Below are 20,200 nucleotides of genomic sequence, written 5' to 3' on the forward strand. Positions count from 1 at the left end.
ACCTTATCTTAATAAAGGGTGGGAAACCAGGCCCTTTAGGCTACACACCACAGCATTGTCTTTAGCTTAATCCCAACAATATGACTCTGGAAACACACAATTTGTGTCCTGAAATACAATCCATCTTAACACGTTTAGCTTTTGCATAGAGAGTAGTCAAGATAATTGCATATGTAGGGAAGTGTACTTGAGCAAAAAAAAAAAAAAAAAGAAAAAAAATCACCACACTAATTTGCTAGAGTTAATACATACCACACGAAGAAACGCGAAAATGGCTTTATGCTACCACACACTGAAGCAATGGGCCTTTGGACAAGAAAGAAATTATGCATGAAGACACTAAATTGCCCATAGGTGTGAATGTGAGTGTGAATAGTTGTTTGTCTGTATGTGTCCTGTGATTGATTGGCGACCAATCCAGGGTGTATACCTGAGCCAGCAGTAGAGTGAATGCATGGATGTAAAGTCATTGTTTTTCCCCCCATTATTATTATTATTATTTCCTTCATTTATATTCCAAAGTGTTACATAGATCATCCGAGTCCTGATTTAAAGTATATAATTAATCTACAACCCCAATTCCAATGAAGTTGGGATGTTGTGTTAAATATAAATAAAAACAGAATACAATGATTTGTAAATAATGTTCTACCTATATTTAATTGAATACACTACAAACACAAGCAACTTAATGTTCAAAGTGATAAACTTTATTGTTTTTAGCAAATAATCATTAACTGAGAATTTTATGGCTGCAACATGTATCAAAAAAGCTGGGACAGGTGGCAAAAAAGACTGAGAAAGTTGAGGAATGCTCATCAAACACCTGTTTGGAACATCCCACAGGCGACCAGGCTAACAGGTGGATGCCATAATTGGGTATAAAAGGAGCTTCCCTGAATTGCTTCATTCACAAGCAAAGATGGGGTGAGGTTCACCTCTTTGTGAACAGGTGCATGAGAAAATAGTCCAACAGTTTAAGGACAATGTTCATGTTCAATGGACATTGAATGCCCGTGACCTTCGATCCCTCAGGCGACACTGCATCAAAAACCGACATCAAAGTGGAAAGGATATCACCACATGGGCTCAGGAACACTTCAGAAAACCAATGTCAGTAAATACAGTTCGGCGCTCCATCCGTAGTGTGACTTGAAACTCTACTATGCTAAGCAAAAGCCATTTATCAACAACACCCAGAAACGCCGCCGGCTTCTCTGGGCCCGAGCTCATCTAAGATGGACTGATGCAAAGTGGAAAAGTGTTCTGTGGTCCGACGAGTCCAGCTTTCAAATTGTTTTTGGAAATTGTGGAAGTCGTGTCCTCCGGGCTATGTGTGCGGCGCAATATAAAGCGTAAAATACGACAACGGAGACCCCGGACTTTTTTTTTTTTATGTGATCCACGTAATTCCTGCCGCCAAGCCAGCCGCCTGTCCTCACCACTGCCTGCCACCTGTCCACACCGCCGCCTGCCAACCCACCTAGGACCACCGCCATTACCTTTAATCAATAAACTATTCATCCTTTCACATCTGCCTCCGACCGGTCACTTTATTTCCTCGTGTCCCCCTCCGGCCAAAAGACCAGGCTCACCGCAACATGAGAGCGTTGTGGTGAGCCAAACCACCATCCCCTCAAGCTCTCCTTCTCGCATGACCGTTCCCGCTTGCATTATAGTTTCAGCTCTTAACACCCCCATCACTGCCCTGATTAATTCCGGTGCCAATGACAATTTCATTCATGAAGCCATAATTCACCAGCTCCAAATTCCTCTCCAACTGCTTCCGTCTCCGAAGAAGGTCACAGCCCTGGATGGCCGTATCATTTCCGCTGTTACCCACCAAACTGTGCCATTCACCTTGCTTATTTCAGGAAATCACCGCGAAAATATTTCCCTTTTTGTTATCCCATCTCCTGATGGTCCTTGGAATTCCCTGGCTTAAAAGACATAACCCCACCAGAGACTGGACACACTTAGCCATCACCGGATGGAGCCCTCGCTGCCACTCACGCTGCCTGCTCTCAGCTATACCTCCTTCTGGTACACCACCACCCTCTTCCGTGCTCATTGACCTCTCCGGAGTCCCTGGAGAATATCATGATCTCTCTCCGGTATTTCGTAAAGACCTGGCCATTTCTCTAGGGGCTGTCCTCTCGCAGCGGGACCCTACGACCCAGAAACTGCACCCCTGTGCCTTTTTTCCCCGTCGTCTGTCCCCTGTCGAGAGGAACTACGATGTCGGCAACCGAGAGCTACTGGCCATTATATGGGTCTTGGAAGAGTGGAGGCACTGGTTGGAGGAGACTGAACAACCATTTATCATTTGGACCGACCACAAGAATCTCGCTTACCTGCGTTCCGCCAAACGCCTTAACCCCCGACAAGCTCGCTGGGCTCTCTTCTTGAGCAGGTTTAATTTCAATCTCTCCTTCTGTCCTGGATCCAAAAACGGCAAACCTGATGCCCTGTCTCGACTATACTCACTCCTCACCAGCCCTGACAAACCGGGACCCATTCTTACTTCCTCATGCTTCGTTGGTGCTGCCACTTGGCAAATCGAACTGGTGGTTAAGGAGGCCCAAAAAACTTAAGACTGGGCCTCCAAACCGCCTGTTCGTACCAGATTCTGCCCGCTCTGACATTTTTCAGTGGGCTCATACCTCCAAACTCACCTGTCATCTTGGCATCACCCGCACCATCCAGTTCATCCGGCAGCATTTCTGGTGGCCCAGCCTTGTTCAAGACACCCGGGAGTTCGTCCAAGCCTGCTCCATCTGTACCCGAAGGAAGTCTTCACACCTGCCCCCCAGCTGGGCTGCGGCGTCCATTGCCTATACCTAGCCGCCTTGATCCCATATTGCTCTGGACTTCGTTACCGGTCTACCTCCTTCTGAAGGTAACTCTGTCATTCTCACCATTGTCGATTGTTTTTCCAAATCTGTCCATTACATACCTCTCTCCAAGCTACCATCCACCTTCGAAACGACTGACCTCCTTGTCCAGCATGTCTTTAGACTCCACGGTATTCCCATCGATATTGTCTCTGACAGAGGTCCTCAGTTCTCATCCCTGGTGTGGAAGGAATTCTGTAAAGCAGTGGGCGCAGCAGCCAGCTTGTCATCAGGATATCATCCGCAGACTAACGGCCAGACGGAGCGGGCAAATCAATCCCTGGAATCAGCCCTCTGTTGTGTTGCCGCACGCAACCACTCCTCCTGGAGCTCATTCCTCCCGTGGATTGAGTACGCCCACAACTCCCTCACCAGTTCCACTACCAGTATGTCCCCATTCATGGCTTGCTATGGTTACAAACAGCCATTGTTCAAGGAGCAGGAGCGGGCAGTGGCAGTCCCCGCAGTCAAGGATCATCTCAGGTGGATCCAGGCTGTATGGAATGGCGTCCGTGTGGCATTGACCCGGTCCGCCGCACGCAACAAACAGCTTGCGGACCGTCATCGCTCACTGACGCCCGAATACAAGGTGGGCCAATCTGTCTGGCTTTCTTCTCACGACCTCCCACTTCAAACTGAATCCCGTAAACTCACTCCCCGTTTCATTGGTCCTTTCCCGATTACCAAAATCATCAACCCCACTTCCGTCCGGTTGAAGCTTCCACTGTCCTTCCACGTCTCGTTGCTTAAGCCTGTCTCCGCCTGCGCCCTGAGCCTTCCGGCCGAACCCCCTCCACCCCCCGGATTATTGACGACCATCCGGCGTTCACGGTGTCAAGCATCCTCGATGTGAGGCCTAGGGGGAGGGGGTTCCAGTACCTAGTCGACTGGGAAGGGTATGGGTCGGAGGAGCGGTCGTGGATTTCCCGGAAACTAATACTTGATCATACCCTTTTGGATGACTTCTACGCAGCTCACCTGGGGAAGCCTGACAGGACGCTTGGAGGCGTCCGTTCAGAGGGGGTTACTGTCATATACTGCCTGCAGTTACTTTCAATGGTACCACGGCCCATTTACCTCTGGCCACTCACGCCAGAGTAGCATCTGCTCCATTTGCACACTGAATGAGGAGTATTTGTAACATTTGCACAATCAACATTGACCCAGACTATCGTACTACTCACTTGAAGTCCCTTTGCACAATGGTCATTGCACCGGACTATTGCAATATTAGTCTTTCGAACTGCTCTAAGTGCTAGAGGACTCTGCATCTTTTTGCACAATTGTCAAAAAAAAAAATTATGTACCGGCATTACCAGATAACTAGCAACCCTTTATTGCTTAGTGACTGTTTTTTTCAATGTCTTTATGTCTTAAAAGTGTTCTCTGTCAATTGACTGTCTGTTGTCGTACGAGTGCGGCTCCAATTACCGGAGACAAATTCCTTGTGTCTTTTTTGGACATACTTGGCAAATAAAGATTCTGATTTTGGTAAGTCACCCTATTCCTCGTTCCCTTTTTGACTCCTGTGTCTCCTTGTTCCAGTGTGTTTTTCCCCCGTGTTCCTGATCCACGTAATTCTTGCCGCCAAGCCAGCCGCCTGTCCTCAACACTGCCTGCCACCTGTCCACACCGCCGCCTGCCAACCCACCTAGGACCACCGCCATTACCTTTCATCAATAAACTATTCATCCTTCTGCCTCCAACTGCTCTTGGATCCAGCCACTCTCTATTCGTGTCAGCATTTCCACTTTTAAATGATATTTCTTGCACTGTACGCTGTTTTACGCAGGTAGGACCTGAACCATTTAAGGACTGTTCCATTTAGTCCTACCCACATTTCCAACCGCACTGGGGGGGGTTGTGACCTTGTCAACCACAGCAAACAGAGTGCGAGTATTGTTGAAATTATTTCTGATGATTTCAGAAAGGTGTTGCTGTCTAGCTTTGACTAAGTATTGGTTAAAATTACAAAGACTTTGTCTGTAGAGGACGTAGTCAATTTGGAGTTTAGTTTTTCTCCACTTACATTCTGCTTTCCTACACTTTGATTTAGAGGTCTTTACCATCATTGTGCTCCTCCACGGTGTTCTAGGTCGCCTCAAGATTGTCTTAGAATCAGAATCACCTTTATTTGTTTTATTTTTCTTTATTTATCTTTATTTATTTGTCTTAGATTTAATAGGAGCGATAGCAATCATGACATTTGAGATTTTACAGGTGAAATTATCCAAAAGTTCATCAACTGTCTCAGTATTCACAGTTTGTGGCACAGCAATGGTCTCCATAAACTTAGTGGCGGTACTCTCATTTATGTACCTTTTCTTAATAGACATAGAGGTTGTCTGAACTTTTGGAAGAATGTGTAATTCAAAGAATACACAAAAATGGTCAGAAATAGCCATATCCTTAATGTAATTTGAATTTCAACATCCTTAGAGATGACCAGGTCTATGATGTCTAGTCTAGCAATAATGTGTCTAGTATTGCAAAGTTCTTTAGATTTTTTTTCCCATGTTATTGTCAACATGAATGTTAAAGTCTCTCAAGCTAAACAAGCGAAACATATAACAGATAAAATAGTTATCGCTGTGAATAGGGCCACCAAATATCTTGATATTAAAGGAATAACTTGGGAACAGGGAAAAAAGGAGTAAAATGGGAGAGAGTAAGAGACTCAATAATACCAAATGGACGATGAGGAGGAGGATGATCGCAAATGAGCAACATTTTAAATATTGTAGTTATGAATGAAAGAAATGTAACTAAAATATGGATCATTCAAAGCATGAAAATGGGTAATTTAACATCAATGACAAATTAATTTAGAAAACATGTAACCATGATTTATAAAACATGGGGTGGGGGCAAATTATGGAGGATGGAAATTACTAGGGGGAAATACCTTACAAAATAATAGGTACATATATATATATGAGAGAGAGAATCTTATGAATACAGAAGAGATTTAACATAAAGGGTAATTAAATAAATTAAATAAGGGTAAGGCATTTTTGTCTGCATGAATTTTAGAGGAAAAACGTGAATAGATGGTAGAATTTGGACAAGCAAAGCGCTTTGTGTAATTAATTTTTTTTTTTTGTTTGTTTAATGAAAGTATGAATTTAAGCCAACGCAGTCATCAAAACAGATTTGTGTGTTGGGTACATGACTATTACAGACTCCTGTACAGTAGGTGGCCGTATGTTGTATAAGATCCTCCAATAAATGAGAGAAGAAGAAGAAAAAGAAGAAAGAGAAGGAAAAGAAGGGAAAAAAAGAAAGACTGGACCCTGCCCACTCAATCAGTGTTAGTTGAAAAGTCTTGTGAAGGTTGGAGAAGTCATCTTGGCAGTTCACCTGTACGAGTCTATCCTCCATCTACACCCATTTACCAACTATACTGGTGAAGAAAATGTCCAGCATAGAAGTCATAACGGCAAGGTTTGACTTGTTTAACAAGATGTACAGTGGTGATTTACGTGAGCAAAGCTTTGCTAACTGGCCCTTTCGAGAAGACTGTAAATGCACACCTGAAAAGGTAAGTTGGCTGACCTTATTGACTTGGCACTTGAGGTGAATTTGTACCAGGAATTAAGGTGTTAATCTACTATAAAAATGTATTGTCTGGATTTATGAGCAGGGTTTATTTTATTGGCACTGCAGTGTTGTACTTGTTCGAATATTAATTGCTATACTCATGTGGCTAGAACAAGTGATTTACAGTCAAGCAGGTGCCAGATTTGGTTTCACTGTAAAAGGAGTCCAGTGTAGCGACCATGTGCCATTCCATATCCTCTCTTGATTGATGGACTGCTGAAGCCTCTCTGGATTATATACAAAGCACCCTGACATAGCACTCCTATCTTGTTTTAGTAATGTTACTTTTATGCGCAAATTGTATTGTAATGCTACTTTAGCTATGCATTTTGGGGTCCGCAGTTCACACTTCGTCAGTCAGAGCTGCAACATTATGCAGTGCGTGCAGGCCTATTAAAGTAGGCTTGGAATAACCATCCCACCCCTCGAGCGCACCAATTTAACCAAGGGTGACATCTAGTGGATGTTTTTATGCATTACGTATCTAACAGTGAGGTTGCGCATTGCCCCAGTTGACTAAAGTTGCTGTCTTTATTTAGGAAAATGTCTGTTAACCTGAATACGACTGAGGCTGTTTGGTGTGTGCAGATGGCCAGTGCTGGATTTGTGCACTGTCCCTCTGAGAATGAGCCTGATGTTGTTTCCTGTTTCTTCTGTCTCATTGAGCTGGAAGGCTGGGAGCCCGATGATGATCCCTGGTGTGTAAAACTTTAATTTCCTTGGCTTGTTCTGTACACTGACCAGCCACTTTTTTTGGGGGGGGTGAATTGTGGTGTGCATCTTACTGAAAGCTGATCTGAATACTATATGGTCGACTCTCGTTTGACTAATTGAAGGAATCCAAATTAGACGTAGCTCTCATTATGATGCACAGTTCTTCTCCAAACTACAACCACAATAATAAACATTGCAAAGTGAAGACCTGTGAGTGTCAAAATAATGCTATGTTTTTCATAAAGACAAATTTGGGTAAACATTGTGAAAGTGGTCATAATGTTGTTGCTGGTCAGTGTAGGTTTGTCCTTTTGATAGGTGGTTCTTTGAAATTATTGTGGTATGCTTTGCTACTAGGTATCGTCTGATATGAGATGACATGACATTTTTTTACTCTAAGGCATGAACACATAAACCGCTCACCTACTTGTGAATTCCTCCACCTGAAGAAAGATGTCACTGAACTGACGGTGGCAGAGTTTTTCCACATAGAGAGGGAGAGGTTGAAGATCTTTGTTGTGAGTGATTGTGTGCATTGAAGTATGACCCTGCTCATTGATTTATGCATAGTTTAACTTTATTTTCTTCCTTGTAGAGAAAAGTTTGTCATAAGAAGATGGCACATCTGCGGGACACAATAGATGAGACCCTTAAACGCTTTCGATCACAACTGGATTCTGTATGACCCATAGTCAAATTATGATTTTTGATAACTTCATGTCATGGATTTATAAAGTTTGTCTGTTTGAAATGTAAATAAAGACATTTTGTGTATGGTTGCAGTATTGATATTAATCGCAAGGTACTGTCATGCTTTTGTGCTTAGTTTACACGTCACAAACTATTGGAACTCCCTAACTCAAGAACGTCACAAAAGCGATCCGAAATGAAAGCACACATTGACCAAGATTACAATGTACTCAATATTCCCGCCTTTCAAACATTTACCGTATTCGTGAACGTGTAGTAGTCTCTAGCATCCCTTTTCAAACCTTGACCCTGGACAGATGGCCTGAAGCCCCTCCCTTTCAATACCAACTGTTGCCTCCGTAACATCTGTTACATATAGAGAGGGACCGTCACAACACTCTCCTAACCTTGGGAGGAGCTCTGACATTTAGAGGATTGGTGGGTGCTCATGTAAACACTGGCATATTCCTCATTGTCATTAGCCAGCACTCAATAAGGCATGTTAGATGGTTTTAGAGAATCCAAGTAGTTTTCTTGAGCCAGTGGGATTCATTTTGCGAGTGAAGCTCACTGTGAGAAGGTTGGTGACATGGGGATGAAAGTGGTTGCATCCCCTCTTCTTTGACCTTCACTCTTCTGGATTGTCTAATGTAACACACTGGCCACTCAGCCCAGATCCCCTGCTTGTTGCTGAGGAAATTTAAAAGGAAACTTTTAAATTTAGTACTGTAAACCATGACTCTTGAAGGTTTTGAATTTTCATTGTTCAGGCTTCACCCCGGTGAAACTGGAATAATGCTTCCTCTGTTCTTTTGTGGATGAAAAAAAATGATATCATTGACATTGTCAAGTAAAAAAAGCACAAGGCTGTCGTCTCGACATGTAGGCAGCTCACAATTGTGGAATTCACATGCATGGATCATGAGTGTTTACAATCGCAATGATAGTGGCACTAATCACCCTGTGACTATTCACGTGTGAGTTTTGGGCAACACAGATGTTGAGCGAAGATCTTATCTGGGCATGGGAATGTTGCAAATCTGTTCATTTGTTTGGATAATCACTGATCTCTGGACCCCGGCATATTCACAATTCAGCATTCATGATTCCCCCTGGAATTTTCTATCCTCTTTGCAGAAAAACATTCCTGTTTTTGATTTTCTGAAAGGTGGTGAAAGTTTTTAAATCTGTGGCAAAATAACATCTACATCAGTGTTTTCTAATGTTTACTGAGCCAAGGCACCCATTTGACATAAGGGAAACATCCTGGCACGGTACCAAACGTCACAAAGTGTGACTACTGAAATGATTTCATCTCAATTTACTCACACATTTACTCCCTCAGTGTGATATGTGGGACTGTTTAGATTAAACATAAAACTGATACACTTGCAGGAAGCCGTGACTTGCTGGCAGTGTGTGTGTATGCATATATATGTGTATGCATATATATATATATATATATATATATATTTCACTGTTATATTGCAGCCATTTGTTAAAATAATTTTTTTCCTCAATGTACACACAGCGCCCCATATTGACAGAAAAAAACTTAATTGTTGAAACTTTTTCTGATTTATTAAAGAAAAACTGAAATATCACACAGCCATAAGTATTCAGACCCTTTGCTGTGACACTCGTATATTTAACTCGGGTGCTGTCCATTTCTTCTGATCATCCTTAAGATGGTTCAACACCTTCATGGGAGTCCAGCTGTGTTTGATTACACTGATTGGACTTGATGAGGAAAGCCACACACTTGTCTATATAAGACCTTACAGCTCACGGTGCATATCAGAGCAAATGAGAATCATGAGGTCAAAGAAACTGCCTGAAGAGCTCAGAGACGGACTTGTGGCAAGGCACTGATCTGGCCAAGGTTACAAAAAAAATTCTTCTGCACTTAAGGTTCCTAAGAACACATTAGCCTCCATAATCCTGAAATGGAAGACGTTTAGGACAATCAGAACCCTTCCTAGAGCTGGCCGACAATCTGGTGAGAGAGGTAAAGAAGAACCCAAAGAGCACTGTGGCTGAGCTCCAGAGATGCAGTCGGGAGATGGGTGAAAGTTCTAGAAAGTCAACCGTCACTGCAGCACTCCACCAGTCAGGGCTTTATGGCAGAGTAGCTTGACGGAAGCATCTTCTCAGTGCAAGACACACAAAAGCCCGCATGTAGTTTGCTAAAAAAAAACAAACACCTGAAGGACTCCAAGATGGTGGAAAAATAAGATTCTCTGGTCTGATTATACCAAGATAGAAATTGTTGGCCTTAATTCTAAGTGGCATGTGTGGAGAAAACCAGACACTACTACCGAAGGAGTGGCTTCAGAACAACAACGTGACTGTTTTTGAATGGCCCAGCCAGAACCCTGACTTCAACCCAATTGTGCATCTCTGGAAAGACCTGAAAATGGATGCCCACCAACGTTCATCATCCAACCTGACAGAACTGGAGAGGATCCCCAAATTCAGGTGTGAAGAACTTGTTGCAACCTTCCCAAGAAGACTCATGGCTGCATTAGCTGAGAAGGGTGCTTCTACTTCTACTACTGAGCAAAGGGTCTGACGATTTATGACTGTGTGATATTTCAGTTTTTCTTTTTTGAAATGCTATACACACAAGAAATGTTTCAATATATAAATCTTTCATTATACTTGTATGCCTAGTAATTTTTTATATATTATTATTATTTTATTATAATTACAAGTGCTAAACAGGAATTTAGTTTTATTTTATGAAATGCATTCTATTTGAATAATAAAGACTATTCCTACAGCTACATAATCTTGGCCTACGAAGCAGTGCATTTCCCACCAGCAGTGTGCCCCACGAGCGTCAATACCACTGATATTACTCCTGCGATTGGCTGTGCAGTCAAATCTTCATTGTCCCTATATACCGGACTGCCTATTTACCGGTCTGCACCGTTACAGTAATTCATCAGAACTGATGAAGTGTACGTACAGCTACGTTCATGCTTTGCTGTTTACCATATTTTTAAGGGTACAGAAATGTTTGAAGATTTTGTAATAAAATCAAATTAAAGTACTTTAGGACACATGGGGCAGCAGTGAAATGTATGAGGAATGCTATAATGCTACACAAAACTTTTGCATGTGGAACAATAGCATCTGTGTCAATGCGAATGGACAAGCAATTTAAGGATACAGATCCATTTTTTTTTGCTTTGTGATTTTGTCATTTACTTTGGGAACATTTGGACGTTTTGAATAATGCCTGAATGACAAAACTCAGCCATCATGCATAATAGTTATCTCTGAGGATGTTTAATTTGGTGATGTTCACCCATTTGGTTTAAGTCTATTGAGTTATTTTTGTACAGAGCACTGTGCAATTTATACGTCTGTTCAGTGAATGATGCACGGCTAAAGAGTTTGCTTTCTGCGCAAAGTTGAAAGACGTCTTGTGGATGCACACTTTTTCTCTGTTCTTGCTCTCCCTCTCTTCATATGCAACAGAATGCATTGTACATTGCACCATTGTGAACTGACTTTTGTGTGTCCTGCACAATTAATTACTAGACGTAAATGTGATTTACTAATACTCACTGTGCACACAATAAACAGGCAGGCCTTTAGTTCTTCCTGTTATAATTGATATGCACTGACAAAGGGATTGCACTAATGGCTTGGAGTGCCGTTTTTCAAATTAATCAGCTTGTGCTAAACAAACTATAAACAGTAATAAGTGTAGCAGATGGAGAAACGGACAGATGTTGCGAGCTGAAAGTTTACAACCTGGGCCTTCCATCAGGCCCATCTGTTGCTGCTGAACCTGGTACCTCCCTCTACCCTCCTCCACCGCCTGGGTCTTCCTATTCTCTCTGCTTCTCTCATCAGCATCTATCACTGCAGCCTTCTTCTACTGAGCGCCCCATTTAACCTCCTGTCTGACCTTCTTTAACCTTTAGTAGACAATTAGCCGCTTATTATCACTTGGGCACAAGCTCAATTTACCTAACAACAGCCCTGTAATTTTATTTTTATATTTTATTTTCTTGATATGTAGACAGAAAATACACCTTTTACACAAGAATTAAAAAAAAAAAAAAAAAAACAAGTGGAAGCTTTGGAAGTGTTTTCAAAGAGGTTATTAAATAACCAAAACTATGACTAGAAAAGCAATTTTAGGCTCACTATTTGACAAGTTACTGCCACACTTTTGCGTTTGTGGCCCTGTGGTCACCATGAGCTACTAAATTAGATAAGTTAAAGCTTAGAAAATATTGTGAATATTCAGTATAGCAAAGAAACTTACTGCTCTTTTCCTTTCAGCAGTTTAACATAGTTTCAGATTCGTTACATTTGTAAAACCCTTCATAACGCTGATTTATGAGCAAAAGGCAACTTAGTATGATTACTTCTACTTCCACAATTACCATATTCAGCAGATTATATGGAGAATTACGATTGCCTTCTTTTTTTTTCAGTTCTCCTCCCCTCCTCCTTTTTAAAGTTATCCCACATCCCCTGGAGTTGCTCAGCCTCTCAGACACCCTGGCCCTCCTACCTTGGCTGTTTTTGTGCCCTCTTCCAAAAGAGACCTCCATCTGTCCCCACACTCGGCCCATTGTGAGGTGCCAAAGCCCGGCAACTTCCACAATGCAGTGGGCGGGCAAAGGGGGGGGGCCAGGGTAAACACGACAGCATCCAGATCCCATTAGAAGCTCTTTAACTTCCACACGCTAATACTGTGAGAGAACCCTGGGTGGAGAAGCCCCACCCCATATCCTCTTGCACACAATGTCACCTCTTGCATCCACCCATAGGTAATGAGTCTGCGAGGTGCTTAGGATTATCCACAAGATGGTAAATGTCTTTCTCTTTAAGATTTAAAAAGACACATTTACAAACGGTAGTCAGACCAGCTATCAAAGTATGTGCAATGACATTTGCTCCTCTTCATAATTCTTCTGTCTCCATCATCCCCTCCGTTTTTCCTCCACCACCTGCTCCCAAGGCTTCTCCATTTCAAGTTCTCCAACTCTAAACCTGGGCCCTCACATGCCTGTGAGTGTGCGAGTGCATGTGTGTGTGCGTGCGTGCATTCGGCCCAAGAAGAGGGAGGGGATCACTGTGAGGGATTACTGGCGCACAGATACTGATTAAAGCCTTCCAGCCTCCTATGGCCCCATTAATACAATCTTAATCACAATGCTTTATCCCTCAATCTAGCTCCTATGGATCAGAGCCTTTTCATTTCAGTGGCAGGCCACTGTTGTTTTGCTCGTGGATTAAGTACCTGTACTCAGAAACATAAATATAAGCAAGCTTTGTGCCGCACATCTAATATACTTGCGTTTCATATTATTGGTTATAGAATGTAGAGGCAATACAATTGTAGTTGTAAGATTCGTGAGCAGATATCTGACATGACCCCCTCCCTCCCTGGAGATCGAGCCACAGGTCGCACTCTGGTTTCACCACAGCTGAGGAGTGCATTGAAGAGCTTGTTTTCCCTTCCCATTAGGACACCCTTCAGCCTGTATTGTTGATAATTCATCTAATGAATATGATCTGGAACACTACCTGTAGAGTAATTTGAGGATTACTTTGGATTTATGGTGATCCATCCTCTGTAAGAGGTCAGCGTTTTATTGGGAACATTTCAAATCTCGTTTGTCTATCATCAAATTTGAATGAGTTCTGACTTTTTCCTTATGGATTCAATGTCATTCAAACAATGCTTGAAGTCATTTTTAAAGTGAAATTAAAGACAGTATGTCTTGTAAATTTGACAAACCACAGTGTTTTTACCAACGCTGCCAAATTTGGATTATTAAAAAAAATAGCAAAATACTGTATATAAAATGAGGCCTCGAAATTGTGAAAAGTTAAGCCGTTCTGTCTGCTCTCAAAAGCTGTAGCTGTGTCCGCTGAATGTGCTGAAACCACTGAACTGTCAACGGTCAATCGAAAACCATAGCTACAACCTGGAAAAATGGATGCTATTTCATCTAGCATCTTTCTTATGCTTCCACATAACTACGTGGCTGAGCCGCGAAAATAGATTCGCTCAAAGAGCGGTGACTGGAATATATCCCATCGGGTCGTCACGGGACTGTTCCGCGCCACGCCACAATGCTCTAAAGCGGCTATGCCAGCTTATTTTAAAAAAAATGTTCACCTCGCTCTTCCGCCTTCTCTCCATGGCATGCACACACTCACGGCAAACAATGAGGTGCTCTAAAGTGGTCACGCCAGGTGACTTTCTGAAAGGAAGGTGCATTTTTCGGGTGTTAACATGGCTAGATAGCTTCCCGCTATTGCGCTGGATAGCTGTTGATGCGAACAAAGGTGCTCGAGTTAGTATATAGCGGGGGATGGGTTATTCAACCGGACTCCAAAATGCGTCACTGGGGCCTGTTACAGCCACGCCCCAAAATGTCTGGAAAACTGAAATGGTTCTAAAGAGTTTTACGCTATATCGCCACAATTAAGTACTGCAGTGTTCTCAGTCTGTATAATGTCTGCGATTGGCTGGCGTCCAGTTCAGGGTGTACCCCGCCTCTCGCCCAAAGATAGCTGGGATAGGCTCCAGCACGCCTGCGACCCTAATGAGGATAAGCGGTAAAAGAAAATGGATGGATGGACATGTATAATGTATTTAGAAAGAAATCTCTGAATTCACTTTACAGGGTCTTTAAGGGGCCATATTGTGGAAAATTGACTTTTTAATTGCTTGAATACAAACAGTTGGGCTCTTGGGGTGCCTGCCCACCCATCACGTGTGAAATTAAACAACAAACTAAATCTTTTGTTAGCTGCCCATTTGCAGAAATGTGTCTGTGAGCGAGCTGTTCTAAATGTTGCCGAATTATAACCTCCCAATGTTCATAACGGCGCAGCACCGAGGTTATTTGCCCATTACTTGGCAGCTTGGCTGGGCAAAGATCAGCAATTTTTAGGCAGCAAGTCTATCATGTTAAGTGCAAAAGGTAAGCAGAGCTGTATTATGAGCAAATAAGAGGTTTAGCTAACAGACACGGTACATACTCAAAGTTGGGGGAAAATTGTCTCCTTGGATTAGTTCCGTTGGTTTAACTTATTACTGAAAGCTGACTGTTCTATTGAGCAACTTTTGTATATACAGTATCATACACAATTTGTCATCTACTGCCATGCAGTTTTCTTTTGATGTATGTTCGTATGTAATCGGCCATATAAGCAAATAGGATGACAATGCAGATGTGAACGCATCGTTTCTGAAATCCAATTTTCTTACGAACAAAGTATTCACATCCTGAAAGATGAAAGACCTCGCATCTGTCTTGTGATCTTGCATGCAAAGTTCATTGATGTGGATTATTCCCATTGACCCGCTTGTACTGTATATTCAGGATAAGGGACTAATCCACGCACCCTGCCCCCACCACTGACAAAATAGCACAAAGAGGGTGTGCGCCAGCTAACTCTGCCAGTACTTTCTCACAGGTCAAATGTCTGCCTGTGTGTAAAGCTATGTGTCACTCGTATACACCAAGTCTGACACACAGGAGCAGAGAGGACAAATTTGTGAATGAAGAGCAAGGACCCCAGTCACCTCTTTCGCCCTCGGCCTCCCTTTCCCCTTCTACTTTTTTCCCTCAGCACACTGATCCCCTTTTCTCTTTCGCATCCCGCTCACATGCTCTCACTCTCCTCTTTCTCCCTTGCCAAATTGGCCCAGCTGTCCATCAGCCCCCCCGCAGTTCCCCCAGCTGCCTGCCCTCCCCGAACGAGCGAACCCCACAACAATACGGGTCACAGGTCAAGAGAAAGAACAGGCTGCGCTCACAATAGACCAGTGGCGCCCTGTAAAACAATCATTCCCTTTTTCTCCTCCAGCCTTTCACCCCTGTTGCCTGAACTGGAAAAGACAAACCTTTAGAGAGGTATCTGAAGAGGGGGAAACATTCTTTTGCACAACAGCCTCCGAGGCACCTTCCCCTCCAACACTTGCCTGAAGGACTACAATGATAAACACAATCGTACACACTGAGCTCTTGCTCTCAGCGCAACGTCATTGCACTCTGCCACCCTGTTCTTTGTTCATCTCAAGAGCCATCAAGTCCCTCATCTTGCTCATTAAAGTCAAAACTGAGGCTTTTGACATTAGAGGAGTGATACAAATGGGCCAGGAACCCAGCCAGATTATATCCAGCCAATCTGAAAATGCAGAATCAGATGCATGTTAAAGCCTCTTATTTTGTCTGTTTCGGTGGCATTATTTAGAACTTTTTTTTTTTTTAATATTGTGTAACATTTGTACGGTGGATGAAAAATGACTTTTTGCCCTATAGTGTTTTGGCATGAGTTAGATGGGAAAGTGGGACATGTGGGTGAAAAGCCTGTGACACATTCACCTGTTCCCCCACTGATGTTTCCCATGGCCCACAACAGGGTCCCACTTGACTTAGTAGAGACCACAGAAGAAGACCGAAGCACATTGTGGACGCTCACACATCCTGCAACAAATTACTTGTTGAAGACTCTTTAAGTGGAGTCTCTAACAACAAATCTGTTGCAGGATGTGTGAGGAAAATGTGAGAAACATGAAGTTAATGCAGGAAAGCAAGGATTCATCTTTTTTTAATAGAAAGAAATGAAGTGTACTTGTTTTTAATTTGTCGCAAAATTGTAGATGATTGTGAATGCCATTAATTTGTTGCAAAATTATAGAATATTACATCCAAACAATGACATGTACAGTAATCCGGGGTCCTTGTGGAAGTAAATGGGATTTTATCAGTAGCGAACATAATGTCTAAACAAAACCTGTTATATAGTATTTTTATTATAGTACTTTTTATACTTTTTTTTTAGTAGAATACTGTATAAAAGAAAAATATACAAGGTGAAACAAAATATAACTATGGGAATAGCATAGAATATAAGAATATTTATTCAATTAAGTGCGAAACAGCAAAATATTTACAATGACACCCAAAAAATAGTGACAGTCAATGAACATGTATCTGAGACCTGAAATAAATAACTTAAATACAGTACAGCTGCCAGTGACTGACTGATAACAAACCAGGAACACAACGGTAAACAAAAACAAACAAAAAAAAAAAAAAACAGTGCTGAGAGAATACAGTATTTTTTAAACAAGACAGAATTCAAATAAATATTAAATACATTACAAATATAAATAAATGCATTGCTTTTTTATGCTGAGACGGTCAACGGCTGCAGGCCTCAGTGCACAGTTTCGAACAGATGGAAAGTTTCATTTTCTTCCAACCTTGCACTTTCATGCACGTGTTCAATTGCTTGTGACACTTGACTGGAGCCTGCAACAGTGGTGATCATCCAAGAATCAACAGCAAATCATAACAAAACAGAATAAATAAAATATCAAAGATTACAGGTATCAGGTAGATAAATTTGAGTTGACGAGTCTCTCTCTGAAAGGTCGCTGCCCTCTCAGATTATCAGAACACCGAAATGCAAACCACTGCAGTCTCTATACAGTCAATGAACGCCATGGATGTGCACGGCTTTCACAGCAGTCTGTTTGGCTCTTTTCACATGGTACCCATCTGAGAGGCCAGCAGATGAGAGGAAGTGAAGGAGTCAAAGGCCACATCCAGAGGCAACTCATAACGGGATGCCTGAAAGACTGGGTGGCCTTGGTGCCCCCCAGGAAGGCCAGCAGTTGTGGAAAGGGGGTAATGGTGGGATGAGAGGTAATGGGCATGATGGGCGGATTGGGTCGTGTAGGTCCTCTCGGATTCTTGGGGCGATCGCTCCTGCTTCAGGGCAAAGCTGCCGCTGATACTGAGGGGGGGTGTGAGGGGCCCGTCGTACGGCGGGGTACCGCTGCTGCACGCGTTAGGGGAGGGGTTGTCGAACGCCTGCCCCTTGAATCCCTTCATGTGGAGGAGGTGGGATGCCTCCAGGGAGCCATAAGGGGGACTGGGGAGCCCTGGGGATGGGTAGCTTAGGGGATGGCCGGCCTGACCCCCCACACTACCCAATCCAGGGCCTCCACACTTGTCCTCCAGCTTGTTGATTAGCAACGGCGTGGGTCCCAGCTGCAGGCAGCCGGCCACGAGGTTACTGGTGGGCTGGGACAGACCTTTACACAGCATCTCCATGAAGCCATGGCTCTCTGGAGACTGACCGTTCTCCAGCACCTCAGAGAGCGCCCAGATGTAGTTGCGGGCCAGCCGTAACGTTTCAATTTTTGAGAGCTTCTGTGTTTTGGAGTAGCAGGGCATCACTCTGCGCAAATTGTCCAGCGCGTCGTTCAGTCCGTGCATGCGCGATCGTTCCCTGGCGTTGGCCTTCATGCGACGGGCACGGAACCTCTCCTGGCGAGCTTTGGTCATCTTCTTCTTCTTGGGGCCCCTTCTTTTGGGAGCCATTTCTCCATTTGGACCAGTCACCTCCTCATCCTCCTCCTCCTCCTCTTCCTCTTCCATGTCCTCACTGCCCAGCTCTGAGCAGGAGTGTCTCCCTCCTTCAATCAGGCCACGGTGCCCCATCATCACAGGGCTTTCCTCGCCATCCTGAGAGCTGCCGTCTTCATCCAGCCAGGCGAGGGAACCCACCAGCTCACTCATATCGCCGCTTTTTCCAAGTGGCTTGGTCATCATTTTGATCTGAGGAACAACAGGACAGTGGACAGAGCCAATCAATAAATCCTCCACAACTTGAAATCACATTTTCAATATGTACTTGAGCTCCAAATTCAGCACTACAAACTAAACAGTTCACTCATCTCTATGGAACTGCTGTCGAAGAATCAGTCATATGTCTTATTCTACATTTCTTGTATTGTAATATATTGAGATTAACATAGAAAGATGTGCTTTAAAATAATGAGTCGATGGATGGTCTCCTGTTGTGTTGTGGTCAGCGCCGTCAATCTGGGACACGGCAGGATTTACCCAGCAAATAAAGCCCGAAGATTAAACAGACAACATGAAAATCAACAAACATGTAGACATGCCGCCAACTCTCTGCATATATTGCATGTCACATAAAATTGTATTTTTTTTGGTTTGTTTTATTTTATGTCTAAATTTCACCTATCAATCATATGTTTTTATTCAATGCAAATCCTACAGAAAAAGATTGCTGTAGTTTATTTCCGAGATAATAATTGTGCATCAATGGGTAAAAGTTGGACAGAAATGGAATGTGTGAAATTCATCCAAACTGTAGATGCAGTCTATACTGTAAAATTACATTTTATGTTTTATTGATGCCCTATTTTTGAAATTTTGTGCAGAAATTACTTGCACACACACACACACACACACAAAACATTTTCAGTCTAGCTGTCTATAATATCAAACTTGGATGTAAGGCTGCATAAAACGGAACTCACCTGTTTGGATTCTCGGTATTCAGCAAAAAGAAAGACTATGAAAAATTGAAAAAGTAAATCCAAAGTCCAAAATTTGTGCGATTCTCTCGTATGTGCCACTGTCCCAAACTCAGATAGCCGTGGGGGCGCATGGAGACTTCATCCCAAAATGACTCGAGTGGCTGAGATTTTTTTGCGTTAAGACCCCGTAAGCCCCTCCCTCGCACGCCACACCCTCAGCCCATTGAAACACGCGTGGCAGTCTCGTGGCCAGAAGTTTTACAACATTTGTGAGGGGGACGAGAGGGAACACGCCCCGGTGCGTGCGTAATCACCGTTTTATTTGGGGGCTCCACAAAGAGAGAGACAGGGAGAGAAACAATGCTGCTTTGGGGCGGAGAATTACGCACGGAACAACCAGAAGCGGCTCACATTAGAAATACCAAACGTGACAATTAGTTTTGAGAAATATATAAACTAATATTATAAGCACCATGGGCATGGTCAGTGGGGGAAAAAAATAAGTACAGGCAATTTAGGGAAATCAATACTTTAAATAGTGTTTTAATGGTTTTTAAACAATTATTTAAGTGCAATACTTGTGCAATACATTTTAATTGAATCATTATTTTAGTACTTTTTTTTCTTTCTTTTATATATTCAATTGCAGCGTGTTCAATGATATAACGTCTGCTCCACTAAGCTACTATAGTTCAATGTTGGTCATAATGGTGGCGCAAGCAGGGCAGTATTTTTAGGTGGTACTTGGTGTAGAAAGTTTAAGAGCCGCTGACTTGTGGATGAAACTAATAGTAAAATATATATATATATATATATATATATATATATATATATATAAAACATTAAAGCATTCACAAATTAGATTTTGTTTTTACCCAAGAGAGATTGTCATGCAATTATACATTCACATGCATTCTTACAAAACATGCTTTTAAATTCAAATCTTAATTTG

The 20,200-nt window shown here is 42.7% G+C and overlaps 2 protein-coding genes across 3 annotated transcripts; one reads left to right on the forward strand and one right to left on the reverse strand.

Annotated features, from left to right (window-relative positions):
• Nucleotides 1-6,146: 6,146 nt before the first annotated feature.
• birc5b (baculoviral IAP repeat containing 5b) lies at nt 6,147-7,982 on the forward strand. 2 transcript variants are annotated; one of them, XM_061788282.1, is made up of 4 exons: nt 6,147-6,435; nt 7,161-7,192; nt 7,609-7,726; nt 7,804-7,982. In XM_061788282.1, exons 1-4 carry the CDS (start codon nt 6,310-6,312, stop codon nt 7,891-7,893), a joined length of 366 nt encoding a protein of 121 aa, XP_061644266.1. In that variant the 5' UTR covers nt 6,147-6,309; the 3' UTR covers nt 7,894-7,982. The 2 variants fall into 2 exon arrangements, with proteins under 2 accessions (XP_061644266.1, XP_061643451.1); XM_061787467.1 differs by having other exon boundaries at nt 6,156-6,435; nt 7,083-7,192.
• An 8,804-nt stretch (nt 7,983-16,786) lies between these two features.
• On the reverse strand, nt 16,787-19,431 carry neurod4 (neuronal differentiation 4). Its single transcript, XM_061774756.1, has 2 exons — nt 19,249-19,431; nt 16,787-18,517 (listed from the first exon to the last, which is right to left on the reverse strand). The coding sequence occupies exon 2, from the start codon at nt 18,509-18,511 to the stop codon at nt 17,438-17,440; it is 1,074 nt and encodes a 357-aa protein (XP_061630740.1). The 5' UTR covers nt 18,512-18,517; nt 19,249-19,431; the 3' UTR covers nt 16,787-17,437.
• Nucleotides 19,432-20,200: the final 769 nt, after the last annotated feature.

The sequence above is a fragment of the Phyllopteryx taeniolatus genome, chromosome 1 (assembly GCF_024500385.1).
Source record: "Phyllopteryx taeniolatus isolate TA_2022b chromosome 1, UOR_Ptae_1.2, whole genome shotgun sequence".
NCBI lineage: Eukaryota > Metazoa > Chordata > Actinopteri > Syngnathiformes > Syngnathidae > Phyllopteryx > Phyllopteryx taeniolatus.